This window comes from Colius striatus, chromosome 8 (genome assembly GCF_028858725.1).
Source record: "Colius striatus isolate bColStr4 chromosome 8, bColStr4.1.hap1, whole genome shotgun sequence".
In the NCBI taxonomy this organism is placed as follows: Eukaryota; Metazoa; Chordata; class Aves; order Coliiformes; family Coliidae; genus Colius; species Colius striatus.
In genome coordinates, this window is record NC_084766.1 from 10489753 (window position 1) to 10505726 (window position 15974).

Below are 15974 nucleotides of genomic sequence, written 5' to 3' on the forward strand. Positions count from 1 at the left end.
AATTAAAAAATCAGTCATGTATGCAGAGCTCAAGATCTCAGAAGCACGCATCATTACACACAGTTCCAGCTTTTACACAGTAACTAGTTGTTTAGGAACCAAGAATAGAAGAAAAACAAAACAAAACATTACAAATTCTCTCTGATGGGTACTTTCTGCTACTGAAATCCACCCAGAACCATTTCTTATCTCTTGTGTGTTTTAGCTTCTAGTTCTTCACCTCTCCTTGTTCCCCTCACCTTTTATTCTTTTTCATTCATCAGCAAGAGTCTAAATGTTACTTTCCACATTTAGATTTTAGGTGCTTTTAAGGACATGCCTGGCTGTAAGGTGTCAGGAACAGCAATATCATTTCATTAAAAAATAGCCAAAAAACCTCCTACATTTTTATGGACAATATGTGTTGCAGAACAGCAGCTTTAGACAGAGCCTAATATGTACCAGTACTGTGAAGGTACTAGTTTAAAAGCAAAAAAGGAGCTGTCTAGCCAAGCAAACATGTTTCATGGACTATTGCTCTTACACTTAGAAGAGGAACAGAGAACGTGGAAGAGCAGAGACAGCATCAGCACAGATAAATGTACAAGATCAGAAGGGCATGGATGGTTGTGCTTTCCATGTGGTCTTAGTGCAGTGCTCTGGACTGGGTAGAGGCTTTCAGCATTTCTTAGGTCAGAGGAGATCTTTACTTTCAAAATAACTTCAGAAATGATGGGTTTAGCAACATGGTTTCTGTGGACTCAAGATAGCAACGCTTTAGCTGTCACCATCCTCAGTACACTGGAGGTGTACTGAGGCACTTGCTGCACATAGAACGTCAAGTAGGCAGACTTCAGCAGCACCTGGCAAACAGTTTTATACATGCATCTCTGAGCAAAAGGCACTTAGCATTCTGGAAAAACCTTCTACACCTCATTTTCTGTGCAACTCTTCAGAAAACTGCAGTAGAGTTACCATCTTATTAGAGATAATAATCGTGCCAGAAGACACGGGATGCACACACACCAGCATACCCTGAGATAGCTGCACACTAATTCACATCTGTCTCAGATTATACAAGTTCTGAAAGAAAGAGCCATACTTGTTAAATACCTTAATAGTCTCAGGAAGGTTGAAGTGGTGCCTTTTCTCCTTTAAACGCCTCAATACACTATCCATGGTGTCTTCTACTGAGGGAGCTGGTTCCATGCTCGTGGTCTCCTGTGTCCCAGCCTCTTTAGAGTTCCCAGTGCTTTCAGAATCATCATTTCTTTGGGGTGCTCTAGAGGCACAGTTTTGCTCTTCTGATATTTTGAGTTTCAGGTCTGAAAGACAAATTACTTGGCAAGTAAATAGACTAGAAACATTTGCAAAGAAGTTTCCTCTGACACCACAAGAAAAAAATACATCCCTACCTGCATACAGTTATTAACATACCACAGTTGTGCAGGAAAGTAACCTCACTCTATTCAACACGTCATGTCTTTTATCTGGTTAAAGGGAAATCCAGTGGTCAAGAGATGAGGTGTGTCCAGGCCTAATTAAACTTACAGCACATATGTACTTCTGTTTATAGTATGTATGTACTTCTCTTTTTCCTCCAAAGTTATCTTTGACATAAAAAGTGAGACTGAAGGAGCACTGGGTTAAAAAGTGGGGTCTGGGTCAGTGAAGAATTTCAGTGGGAGCAAGGCTTAAAAGTGGCTTAAAAGAACAAACAACACTTGTGAATACTTGTGGGAAGTTTGAGGAGATGGGAGCAGGGAGGGTATGGAAGCAGAGCTTCTTGCTAAACTTTTGTGCTCTCAATGGATCTGATATCTGGATAAGCAAGAACATGTCCATCCCTGCTGTGGATCTTGCTAAGGGTGCAGCCCTTCACAGACAATTTTCTGGCTAAGAGGCAATGCATGGCAGCCACTTGCCCCACTCCCAGGCCAGCAGTGCCTGGCTGCTCTGCTGGCTGCTGCATGGGTGGGGGGCAGAGCAAAGGCCTTCCCCTGAGAAGGGCTGAAGAGGTGAAGCTGTGCTGCAGAGCCCACCAGGACTCCATGTTGGCATACCCAACCCCCTTTGCTATAGTGCACTTTGAACCATCACCGCCCTCCCCCAGCCAGGGTGCTGAGCTGGGCCACACAAGGAGAATCAGATAATTTGCTTAAATGACATCCCTTGGCAGAACTGCACCTGAGAAGCCCAGCAGAAGATATTTAGGTCACAGTGTGTCCAAGCTCCCCAGTCAGCAACCTGCCTGGATGCAATAAGTATGTATTAGCCTGACAGGATGCCAAAGAGCCTGGAGCTCTAGGGACCTGCACAGAGCCACAAGGACATTAAATTAAGGTCTGAAATAGCTCCTCTAAAACCAGGCTTTGTTCCCAGCAGATGCTTGGCTGGTGAGGGAGCTTGGGCAAGGCAGGGCATTGACGGCTCTGAATGTGTTGAATTTATTGAAATCCATGCAAGAAACAGTGACTTTTTTAATCTGTGACAGCTTGAGGATACAAGTCGGGTTTATAGGGAAAACCAGTAGTTTTTAGTAAATTCATAGAGCTAGGAGGAATGGACAAACCTTACAAACTTGAAGAAGCACTACAAGCACTTGAATGTTTTTCCATTTCAATTGCACCTGTCTCACGACCCGCATGAATCTTGCTTCATTTCAAATGACAATGTCATTACTCAGGATAACAAAATCAAGGCTCTTCACAGCATTGAGGCCTTTGGGGTGTGAAGATGAGGCTGGTCTATGAAAGCTAGAGTCCCTGGGTAGCTGAAGCAGTGGTGGAGTCACAGAGATAATTTTCAGAAGTTAGGTATTTAGTTTGGCCATTTCCTCTCATTTGCTCATTTGTAACACAAAGTTTGAGGCAAAAAGAAATAAACCAAAAATCTAGTAATCACACAGCCTAGTATTTTAGGGAGAACTTTCCAGAAGAAATTTTCTGAAAGATGAGTTTCTAATTCTCTATTTAGTACCCTCACACCATTTATATCGACATTCTCAAATATGTCCAAACAGAAAGATAATACTATGGTTTAATTACCAGTGAGAATCTATAATGAGGGGGGAAAAACATTTAGAGAAATATAAATAGCCTTTAAAAAAAATCAATTGGCTTTGGCTATGTTGTTGGAGAGGGCAAGCATGTGATACACACACAGATGCTAGCAGAGTGGTGTGCAGACAGACAAGGGCAAAACTTGACCCTCAAGACCAAACTTAATATCAGGGAAAGATCTGTTTTTATGATTAAAAGAAATGAAAGCTTTAGAGTTGCATAACCTCAGTCCTAAAGGAACATCTTGCTCCTGTACTTGTGCAAGGACACAATTTTCCCATTCTGTGTTTCAGATACTCATAAAAATCTTCAGAATAGCATTGCCTTTTGCATCAATGTTTTCAGTGATGACGGGGAGATGACATCTTCCCCTTTTTAGCTTTACTATGAGGGTTAAGGGGCTTCCTTTACTCCTCACTTTCAGGAGACAAGGCAAAGACCTGATATCTTTGTCATCACTGGGAGACATTGCCGCGCACTGTGAAAAGCAGAGCGCTGAGGCTAGAAAAGTAACTCTAAAAGAGTCCAGGTACAGTCATATTTCCAAAAGCTTCAGAAATAAAGTGAAATGAGATGATATTATGTACCTTTGAGCTGCTTACGGCCTTTGGCCAAATCATTCATCCATTTCAGAACTTCAGGATTGGAAGTCTTGTCACCGTGTGACGGCTGAATGTAAAAAGAGGAAGCATAAGCCAGAAGGAATTGATGGTTACACTGCACTACATCAGTGTCATACAGAGCATCTGCCTCCCTTGTGGGACTCATTTTTCATGACTTATCTCTCCCCATTGTGGCACAGTGCTACATGGATCTGAGTATTTTGGCTTTGATCCTAAAAACCCCACATCTAAGTCCCTGACTAATTGGATAAGTGCTCTCGGTGACTTCAAAAGGACTGACCAAATACCTAATGTTAATCAAGATCCTAAGTATTTTCCAAGATGGCAAGCAGAACACTCTATCCCTTGCAGGGATAAGCCCTTACTGCTTTAAGACAGGGATTCTCCTGGGAAATAGCACCTTAAAAATCTTGATGGTACTGTTTAATCGACCAAATGAAAACATTCATGCAACAGAGGGATTTCAAAAGCTTTCTATATCAGTTATTTCTTTGCATTTAGAAGTTGCCTCCAAATTAAAATCAATTTACACTGGATCTTCAAAACTCAGATGCAAAATGATTTTGAAAAATTAAGCTTCTGAAATATTTTTGTTTCTGGTCTCAGTGTGGCGACTGTTTGGGTAGGAAATTTTACTCCTAGGAGTATAGGGTGACTGTAGGGCAGTACAATTCACAAATATACCTTGAAGTTTACAGTCACTGCACAGAAATATCACAAACTTCCCTGTTTCATCCTGTATACATCCTTAGCATCATGAATGTTTTGCTGTGTTTATACTGCACAATTCACATTACACAAACCAGCTAATGGAAGCCACGATCCTGAGTGCACTGCCTAGAGCACAACACTCACCTCAAACAACTTCCCCCCAGCAGCACACTGCAATTCTTATTTCTCTTTCTGCCATCAGCTTCTAATGAGCCCTGTGCTTTTGTAGGTTCACAGAAGTCTACCAGAGTGAAGGAATCTGCACAGCAGAGCAACAGTTTCCAAGCAAATGACTTCTACAAATTAAATAAGTGACTTTTCATCTCTTGAATCATTTTGGTTGACTGGCCTGGCAGCTATGCTTCACTGATTCCCACTTCTCGCACATCTAGATGGATAATTTGCCACAAAGATAATCCAAAGAAAATGTAAATTAGTCTCAGAACTACTGCATACACTGAAAGATGATCAAAACATATTTCCTTATTGATGATATTCCTATTTGATTTTACCAAAAATACCCTTTCTCCTGTTATTTTGCTTAACTTTAAATACACTGAGATTCCTGTCTGACCCTTGCAGCATTTCCCTTTCTCTTTTCAATTATTATCTTACCAGGTATTTTTTTTCTTGCTCAAACTTTTCTTCATACTTCCTAATTTTTCTCTTGAGACTCTGAAGATGCTTGGTAAGTTGTGCTACTGTTTGTGGTTCTTTGCACTCTTCACAGTTACATCTAGAAGAACTTCTTGGCCTGCAAGAGCCAAAAGCAGAGCAGCTGGATCAAAGAACTGGCTTTCAGGCACACTTAAAGCTTTCCAATCACTTCAGAAATTGCAGCTAGGGTCTTTCACAGGGTAGAGACAGTTGAGTTTTACAAAGTAAGAATAAAATCATTGCTTTTGCTAGAAGTTACTAATGAGTTCAACATCTATCTTTGACTCATCCTCTTTTTCTTAGTTGTGGGATTTCAAATAGTTTTCAAAAGTTGAATCTGGTAGGTCACAACCTGATTCAGTATTTACACATCACACACACATCTTTCACATCTTATTCACAAATCTTCCAGCTGTAATGAGAGTTACACGTAATGACATGACCAGTAGAAGTAAGCTGTGGGAGGTCCTTATGACCTTAAATAAACATCATTTTAAAGGCAGTTTAGTTTCTGAATTTTTACAGTTACAAATGAGTAGACCTGATTATTATTCATATGCAGCTGACAGCGATGTAGATAAGCTTTTAAGAAAGTTTGGTTTCTATCTGAAACCCACAGCTTGGTTTCTGGAGATCACATATGTCTTCATATGTTCTGTGACACTCATATCTTGTGAATGACTCAAGCTATGGTCTATCACACCTGAAATATTTAGTGTTATACCGTGACAGCCCTCTCTATCTTATGTTCACTCCTCAGACTAATTACTAACTAGCATTTAAAACTGTCTTTGCTAACTATAATTAACAAGACTTCAAACAATATTGTACTATGTTATAACTGAAAAAATCCTAGATCCTAGCTCTGGTATTACAAATGAACCATGCCAAAACATGCGGCAACACCAACATTTCTTGTTCATGACACAGCAGTAACTGACATGAATGGTCAAAGATGGTGGATTGGACAGAAATTATTTCAAATGCAAGAGAATTAAAATGTATTTTCTTACATCATGAAAGGCTGAGCACTTGGTGGAGAAGGAGCAGACTCTGTGTCTAGGTTAAATCTCTGGCTTTGGCTAAAGATAGAGCAGCGTGGTGACAAAAGAGGATTGTCTCCGTCCGTAATGTGATACAGCAGTCGGCTGGTCCCTAGGGAGTGATGTTCTTGTGGGCTGCTGTCCGTGTCATTCTGCCAGTCTCTGTGAGCTGGCACAGGCTCTAGAAGGCAAGCATAAACCACCATGGACTGAAGGTCACTCACATGGTATTTAGCTACCTAGATAAATACAAATCTGTACTTACAGAAGTATTCAAAGTAAATGGGAAACAGTTGAGCAAAGTATCACATGCAGGATGAACACAATACTGAGGATGAGAAAATAGAGAATCACTGGCTTAACATAAAGCTGTGTTCCATGGGAGAAGTTAGATGGGTGTGTTTTTAAACTATCAAATGTAATATAAAGGTGCAGAGTTTCCCAGAATAATAGCATTAATTTTATTTTCATAGATCTGTTTGCTTCTGAAAGCCACATTCCCAGAGGAGATGATGAATGTACAAAACAAGTTTAATGTTGTGATTTAGCACTTAGTCCTTTGGTCAAGAGAAAGGCAGATCAAAAATACAGTATGTCCTAAAGCTGAGAACCTCCAGTGTTGCTTGCAACATTCTGCAGAATTTCATTGTTTTTAAGTAACATAGCCATGTATCTAAAGAGTACAAGATATGAAAATAACACCAACCAGTAACATTCAAGGTAGATATTCAATGTAGGGTGCAGTGACTACAATACTTGGAGGATTCATGCTTACGATACTATCTTAACGTTGTCCTGGACTGTAAATGGAAACCTGACCTCAAGTGCCTTGAGGTGAAAGTAGTTTTATAGAGATGGTCAAACTAGAAGTCAGAAAGATTTATTCTGAACTGAAAAAGCAGGAATTGGTGAACCTCATCACACTGTTTCTGTTCATGGGTAATATGGGAAATAATAGGCACATTACAGAGCTAAGAGATGAATCAAAAGTTCATCTTCCCCTTGCTGCTCCTGGGTACACTAATGAGAAGAATCATTGAATCTTCTTCCTCAGTGTGTGAAACAGGTGAGGATGATCTAGCCTAGTTAATATTTTTGCTAACAGATGATTGTGTTTTAAAGCAGATTAGACTTTTATGGATAAACTACACAATCTCATATCTAAATGGTGGGTGTCAGGAGTTTGGGACATCCCTTTTTTCTATGGTAGCTAGCAACAGGACAAGGGGTAATGGGATGTAGCTGGAACACAAAAAGTTCCACTTAAATATAAGAAAAAACTATTTCACTGGGAGGATGATGGAGCCCTGGCACAGGCTGCCCAGAGGGGTTGTGGAGTCTCCTTCCTTGGAGGTCTTCAAGACCTGCCTGGACATGTTCCTGTGTGACCTGATCTAGGTGAACCTGCTTCTGCAGGGGGGTTGGACTAGATGATCTCTAAAGGTCCCTTCACCCCTACCATTCTGTGATTCTATGATTCATAACAGTTAATACATGTTAAAGCAAAGAATGTCTCAGATTCCCCTACAGCAGTTTCCAAAATGCCAGTTTCTTACACCAGCTCCATTGCTTATTTCATCTAAAACTATGCATAGATACAGCCATTGAATTCATATCTACTACTTTGCATTTCCAGGCAGCACACATATTACTCCAGTATTATATTTGCTATATGGCATGTATCATAATACATTTCACAGAATCTTTTTATTCAGTGGAAGTGTAAAACTGCCCAGAAAAATAACAGCCCAGTTTTACTCATAGAAGAGCAGGCAGGTTTAGAATGGTTCTTTCACCTTTACTTTCTTTCCATTTTCCCTTTGTTCATGTGACGTGACGTTCCCATGGTGAGTGGACATTTCTTTCATGATTTTAATGGAACTTTTGCAGTGCATTTCATTTGAACCCTGCCCAACAGATATCAAAGCTACAAATTATTGCTGCAGTGGGACAGTGGTGAAAAACCACCTCTGAATGGCAACCTTCATAGAGAACAACTATTGATTTCTAAAATTATAGCTACAATGGCCTAAATTATCATTTTATCAGGCACTTTCCAATTGGTTTGGCTTTATAGATGAAAAATCCAATTGTATAATCACAGCTTAGTCTGTCATGAAAAAGTTAAACCTGACTTTTGTAAGTTCATATGCCAACAGCACCGTCGGTTACGTTATGCATTTTAACAGTGAGACAATGTAGTTGGTCATTAATTCCAACCTAACATCTTTCTTATAAGTACTTTATATTCTATAGGTCAAATTCAACTCTCCAAGATAATAGAGAAACACCCAAAACTTCTAAATCATGTGTGAGAATCAAATCCTCCCATAGAGAGATCCAGAAAGGCATCTGGGAGAGGCAAAGGTAGAGCACTGTACCAGTCATGGAAAATTATGTACACAGACATACAGTGGTAATGGTTGGAATATAGGTTGTTCTACAAAACAAGTGTTTTCTTCCTTATCCTGTAAGATTTTTTGGGAAAAAAAATACAGTTTTGGTTGGGTTTTGGTTTGGGGTTGTTTTTTTAACTTCGGATAAACAGTATTGTCAATGAGAAGAAATGGATTTGATTCTCCATCTTAGAAATCACTAATCACTGTGAAATATGTTGACTAAGAATAGTTTCAGTTTCTCATGCTCTTTTATTAAAAGGAATAAAACCTTTTACTTTATATTTGATATATTTTAATTATATATATAATGTATATATATAATGTTTTTATATCTTATATTGAATCAGTATATTTTATATTAGGTAGCAGTCTCCTCACTATGAAAAGGAAATGATGTTATTAAAAAAATCAGCCAGACTATATAAGATAGCTGCAGGGAAAAAAAATCCAACATTTGACCTCTAATTTTCTGTGGACTTGAAAGTACTTCTCTTGCAGGAGGCAGCCTGTATTGCAGATAAACTCTACGGTCACAAACATTTGCTCCTTTTCACATTTACAACCAGGCAATTTTACTAGGCCCAATCCAGCCTCAAAAATGGAAGTAGGTGTTCAACACTAAACACTCCTGGAAGATAAAGGTGAAGGACAAGTAGTGCTAGAGCAGCTCCAATATAAGACTAAACACAGAGTGCAGTTCCAGGGAGTTTTTTTATTCAGCTAGCAAATGAAAGGGAGACAACCTGCACGCCAGGTGAATTTGGAATACTTCCCAAAGGCCAGAGCTCTTCCAGTTCCTTGGCACCGTGGCTTCCCAGCAGCATTGCTCTGCTAAAGCTTCCAAACTGGTGCAACTTTGGGAAGGTCCCAAGAAAGGCTCTAGTCTCAAACTTACTGTAGATGCATTACATTACTACTTTCTGTCCAGAAGTGGTCAGCAAGCCCTTCAGACTGATTCATTTATGTGTCTGATTATTGTAATAGCAGAATATCTCAAGGTGCTGGCAAATTATAACCACCCCCATTTTTAATTACAACTTAGGGTCATCATCACGATCCCAGTTCTGTCTAGATCCTAAACAAGACATGAAGCATTATCTTTGGAGTAGTCCATGGACTCACCAAACATCTACCTCTGTTCATGTGTAGAACTAAGTTTAGCTTCAATTTTTGCCAAAGCTGGGAACAAAAGTGACCTCTGGTCAAGCCAGAAAGTTGCCCCTTAGTCTGCATCTCCTCCATCTCACCTCCTATGTGCAGCTTAGCACTGTCCAGAGTTCACCACAACACTTAAAGCCAAGATCTAGTATCTTACACTAGATACAGTTCGCTCATAACGCGGACTTCAGCCACATGGCAAGTCGTACGGCACAAGTCAGTATTTCTGCATGTGATATTCTTTAAAACAATAACACACTGAAATTGGTTTTATAGAAAAAAAGAATATGCAGATGTAATATGTTCATCCCTCAACACGTTACATCTGTGAATGTCAGTATTAGGATTTTCAATTTAAAAGATATTTAGAACATCCTGTAAAGATCAGCTGCTTGCTTCTCAAGTCACATATCTGATGTCTACTCATATCCAAAAGCTATAGTAATTACTCATACTCTGCTTTTCTTTTATCCCCTTTAGAAAATGGTTTAACACCTCCTTGCAATTCTTTACTGCATCACTTTGCCAGCTTTAATTGAAGTTCTTACATATTCAAGAGTAAACTGGACATTGCTGACTTTGCTCAGAGAGAAGAGCTACGTTTCACCCTTTAAAGTTCTCATCCTGAAGTCCCCAGTCATTTTACCGGCCTGTTCTAGCTTCATTCAGCAAACATACCATGCATCTTTTCCAATATTTCTTGACTGAATTTAAAGATACTACATAATCATGTTTATTTTTAAAATGATATGTTTATACATTGTTCATATTAAACTTTTATTGCCTGACTCACTAAGCAAAGGCTAGTAACAAGAGATGTAGCATATATGACACATCCTCTGTTCCAAGCCTGGGACATGTTCCTGGACTTCCATCCCAGTCCAACCTGAAATAGCCAATAGTCCCATGTGACAACTGTACCTAAATTCAACGTATCAGGAGATATGGAATTCTGACTAGATCTATGCAAAATGGCAAGTTATTAAAAAAAAGCACAAAGCAGATGTTAGCAGGAATAAGCTTACACTACACTCATTGAACAGGTAAGCTTTAACTCAAGCCCAAGTTTGAGCCGCTACAGTGACAGAGCATGCTCTGAACTGTACAAGAGAAATGCTACATCATCCAGGATCTGCCTGCATAGCTGGAGCAGGCAAATAGGAGCTAGAGAGGCTATAAGAGTATGAATTAAAAGAAAATCCAAACCAAACAGTGAAAAATAAGCAAAGGAAATAATTATGAACCATCCTAACAATGAATTATGAAACTACCAGAACACAGTAATTCAGTAAACTGTTGGAAAAGGAGGAAAACCCCACCCTGCTATAAAGGAAAAGAGTCAGTGCAGATTTTGGATGGGCTGCAAAATGTCTCTGCTTATGCAGCACAGACACAGGATTCGTCTCTGCCTCAGATCCATGCCAAGGGACTAGCACCAGTGCCAGTGCCATACCTGTATCCAAGAGCTATTAAGGAATCTCCCTAGCTGGGCTAAAACATCCGTTTTTTAATTTTTTTTAAACTACAACCCAGGGTATTTAGTATTTTTTTCCATTCCTTCAGCTCTATTATAATTTGGATTCTATAGACCATTTCCCTTAATTGTGCAACACAAACCTCAAACTTCAGAATTTCTTCAGCAGAACACTATCTTTGTGGGTTTTCGAGGTAAATCACTTACTGATGACAATTCTGGGCACACAGAAATAAGTTCTTCCTGAATCCAGCTTTTATTCTGACATAAAACATCATCTGCAAAGCGGTTACTGACCTGCCTGTCTGACTTTGGACCGTATATGGTGAACGATTTAGGTATCTGTGTATTCATGCCACTTGTCTGGGAGATGTATTAGTCATATTGCCTTTGACCCATTTTCACAAACAGTGATTCCTCTTCTACTGAGCATCACGACTCTGTCAGTCTGTGACTACAAACCGTGAATTGACAAAAATAGTGCCGAGCCTTAGGGCTATGTATTTGCAAGGACTGGTTTCCATATTGAGGGAAGAGGGAGAGATAACACACCCCCAGTTTGCTCAGATGGGTAATAATAAAGGTTCATGAATGATTAAAGTCCACATGCTGTAAAACTCACCTTCGCTATCTCTCTGCTGATGCATTAAATTAAAATCAATAATAGGAGAAATGAAGTGATATTGCTCTGACAAAAAGAATGACAAAAACAGAATTACATGATATGGCAGGTGATCTCACACAGTACACACAGAGGAAATAAAGAGCATAAATTTACTTGAAAAAAACCAAAACCAGGTTAAAACTGAATATAAGACATATCAGGATTCTTAAAACCTGCCTAAAAGCAAGACTCCCTCTCAGAAAAACAGACAGTTCTAGCCATTCGTTCCCACTCTTTTTAACAGGTATCACCCCTTTTACATTACACAGCATTTGCATCAGATGGTGCTTTGCATTAGCTCTGCACTGTTTCCCAGAGGACTGCAAATCTGATACCAAACGGCAAGTCACAGGGCTCTCTTATAATTGCAAATGAGAACGCATGGTGACAGGATTGCTTACCTCCACAACTGGCCCCATCAGCTGGCACACTAGTTTGGGCTGAGGAAGGGGCTGGCTCCTTGGGTGCCGGCAGCTGAGGAGTTTCCTCCTGGGTCGGCAGAAACGCAGAGCACAGATCGGTTTCAAGGGCTTGTAGCTTCAACAAAGAATTCTGCAGACAAAAGCAGAACATTGGGCTAGCTAGAGAACAACAGAATGCAGCGACAGCTCTTCAACTCACTGAGCCCATTAGCAGCGCCTGCAGAGGGGTGTTCCACTGGCAGCTCTGAGAGGACGTGCAGGAGAACAAACGCGCGCTATTCCACGAGTTTCTTGACTTCTGGTTATTTAAGTCCCAATTCCCATGGATTATTCATGACACGTGGGACAGATGACTTTGTCAGCAAAAGGCGGTTTATTCTAGGCAAGCCACACTGCGATGTATTGTCCCTTTGCTTGGTCTTGAAGCAATACACTAAGCAAGTATTTCATTCACTGGGCTGACATCACGATCTGATGACATTATGTCCCTCCCCATTTACCATTCATAAAAAAACAAATCTCCCTCTCCAGCCAGGGAGAGCAGTATGTGGCGGTGAACAAAGGGTTACTGAGAACACGCTCCCTTGTGGGATCTTGGAAAAGATATTCTGTGATTGTTTTTTTCAGAGATACTTCTTTATGTAGACATAGGCTTATGTAGGCTGCTGCTTCTACAGGGCAACCTGATCATTTCCTATCTGCTGCAAAGGTAAAATTAACAGATCATTGTCATTTGCTGCAGTCAAATCAAGGAGGACAAGTCTAGTTATCTCTAACATCACTTCCAGCTACTGTGTCACGCTCAGTCCATTTCTCATTTTAATCTTTAATGCTGCATGCAACATTCAGCTGTACAACCTGACACAAGCATCTTGCTGTGATGTAAATGCTGTGAAAGTCCTCGTCACCACCTGACTGGGCAAAATGAGTCACTACCCATACCCCACGCATTCAGTTCCCCTCTCTCAAGGGAAACACAGCTTGCAACATGAAACAAAATCACACAAGGCTGTCTTAATAATCACATAGCTGACACCCACAGAATAGATGTAAAAGGTTAAGTCACTCACACAGAATATGCTTGTGAAAAGCATTTTCTAAAAAACATATCTGAGTTGCAACAGAAAAAAAGATCCTCAAGTTTATACCCTAAAAAACACCTTTCCCTACTCTGTCAAAGACTTGAAACCGGTTTATTGATTTAATGAATTATGGGAATAATTTCCTTTGTGGAACAACGTGTCACCTAAGTAGTGAGTAGTTTAATATGTCTTTGCGTTATTTTTATTGTAATACATCCCTTTTATAAGCCCAAGGATGAGTGGTCCTAGGTTAATAAAAAAAAAGGAAACTAATCTTGCTGAGAACAGCAGGGAAGACTTTCAGCCTTGATCCTTTCCTTCCTTATAGAATTCAGGCAGTGAAAAGGGAAGAGAAAGTAGCTCTTTCTAGGACACACTTCAAAACAGAGAAGTTTTGAAAAAGCACAAGATCACCATAAGTAGACCCCACAACCCTCTATGTGCTGTCAGTAGTGCTTCAAAGTCTATGTCCCATTCCACAAACTAGATTAGGTTACAACCAAACACTTGACTTTCAGCCTCATCTTAGGTCAAAAAGGGAACCCGGGAACATTTTCCTTCTCCCTATCCCAGGACAAACAGGAGCTCTGGCCATTCCTGTCAGAACCAGCCTGATATTAGAGACATGTGAGCAAAGAAATAGCTTGTGCTATACAGACTTACATTGCTCTCATCTGTTGTCAAGATGCATTTTGGCATATCATCCTATAATATCAGGAAAGAAGTGATTGTGAGATCAAGCACTGATTCGTAATTAAATGTCTAAATGTAATTCTCTTTAGAAATATGGCATGATGTAGAGCTGGTTTCAATGATCTGAGGCAGGAGATACTTTCACTATTCCCAGGTACAGGCTGTGTTAACAGCCACCCATCCTCTGGCCCACCTGCCATTTGTAAGGGTAGTTTACCCATCCTGACAAGCGTGCCTCATCTTCACATCTCACTTCTCCAGCACTCTTGAAGGACTGGAATCTTTTCCTTTGCATTCACTGACTCTGTTTGGTCCAAGATTTTAAGTATATTGCTTCAAACTGATCTGGGTCCTTTGATCTGTCTGCTAGAAAGAGTGTAGCAGGTGTGCAAGTATCCCCAACATGGCCTTTATCAGTGAATACCAATATAATGCATTCACTCAGCTTCTCTGTTTACATCTCTGTCACCTTGTGCCCATTTTATATGTCAGCCAGCAGCCCTGGCAATACTCTACGTGGCCTCCTGCTATTTAATGGAATTCTCATCATCAATTTGAGGATCTTTTATGAGGTACTTTCAAAGTAATCTTTAATCTTCTACATGGCTTTCTTCAGTTAGAGACAGAATGATGGAAACCACCTCACCTTCAACCATTTTCAAGTGGCAGTGAATTTTCCTTGTCAAGAGAAGGGTGCTGACTTGAATCGTAGCACCACTTTGGGACGGGTTTTCATGTCATGACAGGCCTCATATTTCACTGCCTCTCATCCCAAATTCCATCTATACCCAAACAAAGTGACTGTGGAATTACCACAGCAGACAGGCAGCATTTTACGTCACAAAAGTCACCTGGCAAAATATGATTTTACCAGTTACAAACCCATGAGGACTCTGATCCCAGACAGACATTTCATGAGAACTGCTGATGGCAAGTAAGGAGAACACAGGCAAATAACTGACAAAAATACCTCTATCACGATACTGCCATCCTCAGCTCTCCCATTCTGAGGCAGGCACAGGGCAGCCCAAGCAGAGCAAGGAGCTCTGGCAGTCAACACAGCCATAGATCAGCAACTGGCAGTGGTTCCTCTATCTTTGGGCTTGCTGGGAGCAGGCCAACATGTTGCCAACTGCCAGCAAAAGGAAGGCAAGAAAAGAGAAACATGAAGTCTGAGCCCTGTTATCAAACCTCTTAAGTTCACTTGCAATCTTTCTGACCCCTTCCACTTCCCCCTAATTGTTCAGTGCTTTCCAGTACCTGCCCTGCCCTGGTGTGCCTGCATGCACGATGCCACAGGGCTGAGGATGTGGACTGTCCTACGCTGCACACACTCAGTGATACACCTAATCTGGAGATGAACCAGCCTGGGCACAGGCTGCTTCAAACTAGCCCATAGTCCAGACCTGCCCCTGGGACCCAACTGTGCCATCTCTGCTCTTGGCCATTTAAAAGAAGTTGCAAAACATGCTAGAAGGAAAGAGAAACTAAAATACATGGAGAAGGAAATGTTAGGTCATGGTGGAGTACCATCATCAATTTCAGTAAGCTCTTATATGGAAAACCAGTATCCTTATTTTAAGCTATGGCATATTATATCAGCTAATAGTCTCAGTTAAGCTACTTCAGAGTTGATGCCCGTTCCAGCTTTACTCTGGTGGCCAACAATGTTTCTGATGCAGTAATTACTGATCCATGCTAATGCAAATCAAAGCACACATTAATATCTAAAATAGATCCTTGGAAAAAGAATCATATTGTTGCCTTTTAAGATCAGTGTTTTGCAAGTTTGAAAAAAGAAACTATTCTAATTGTCTTAGACAAAAGTTTCTCATCTCTTCTCATGTCCTCTTAAAGCAACTGACAATTCAATGAACTTGAGCTATGTCAGTTCCACTAGAAGAATAATAAACATCCTGCATTATATCAGATCAAAGATAAGGGGAAAATACGGACACAGAAAGTCCAAAGAAAACAGACATTGTGGTACTTCTCTCCTATTTGTTA

At 40.3% G+C, this 15974-nt stretch overlaps 1 protein-coding gene across 1 annotated transcript in view; it reads right to left on the reverse strand.

Annotated features, from left to right (window-relative positions):
- FAM13C (family with sequence similarity 13 member C) overlaps nucleotides 1-15974 on the reverse strand; it is a 52142-nt gene that overhangs the window by 10046 nt on the left and 26122 nt on the right. Inside the window, exons 6-10 of the mRNA XM_062001704.1 lie at nucleotides 12172-12259; nucleotides 6046-6256; nucleotides 4991-5129; nucleotides 3629-3710; nucleotides 1093-1304 (exon numbers count right to left, since the gene is read on the reverse strand). Of these exons, the coding sequence (XP_061857688.1) occupies nucleotides 1093-1304; nucleotides 3629-3710; nucleotides 4991-5129; nucleotides 6046-6256; nucleotides 12172-12259 (732 nt within the window). The remainder of the gene's footprint in view (nucleotides 1-1092; nucleotides 1305-3628; nucleotides 3711-4990; nucleotides 5130-6045; nucleotides 6257-12171; nucleotides 12260-15974) is intronic.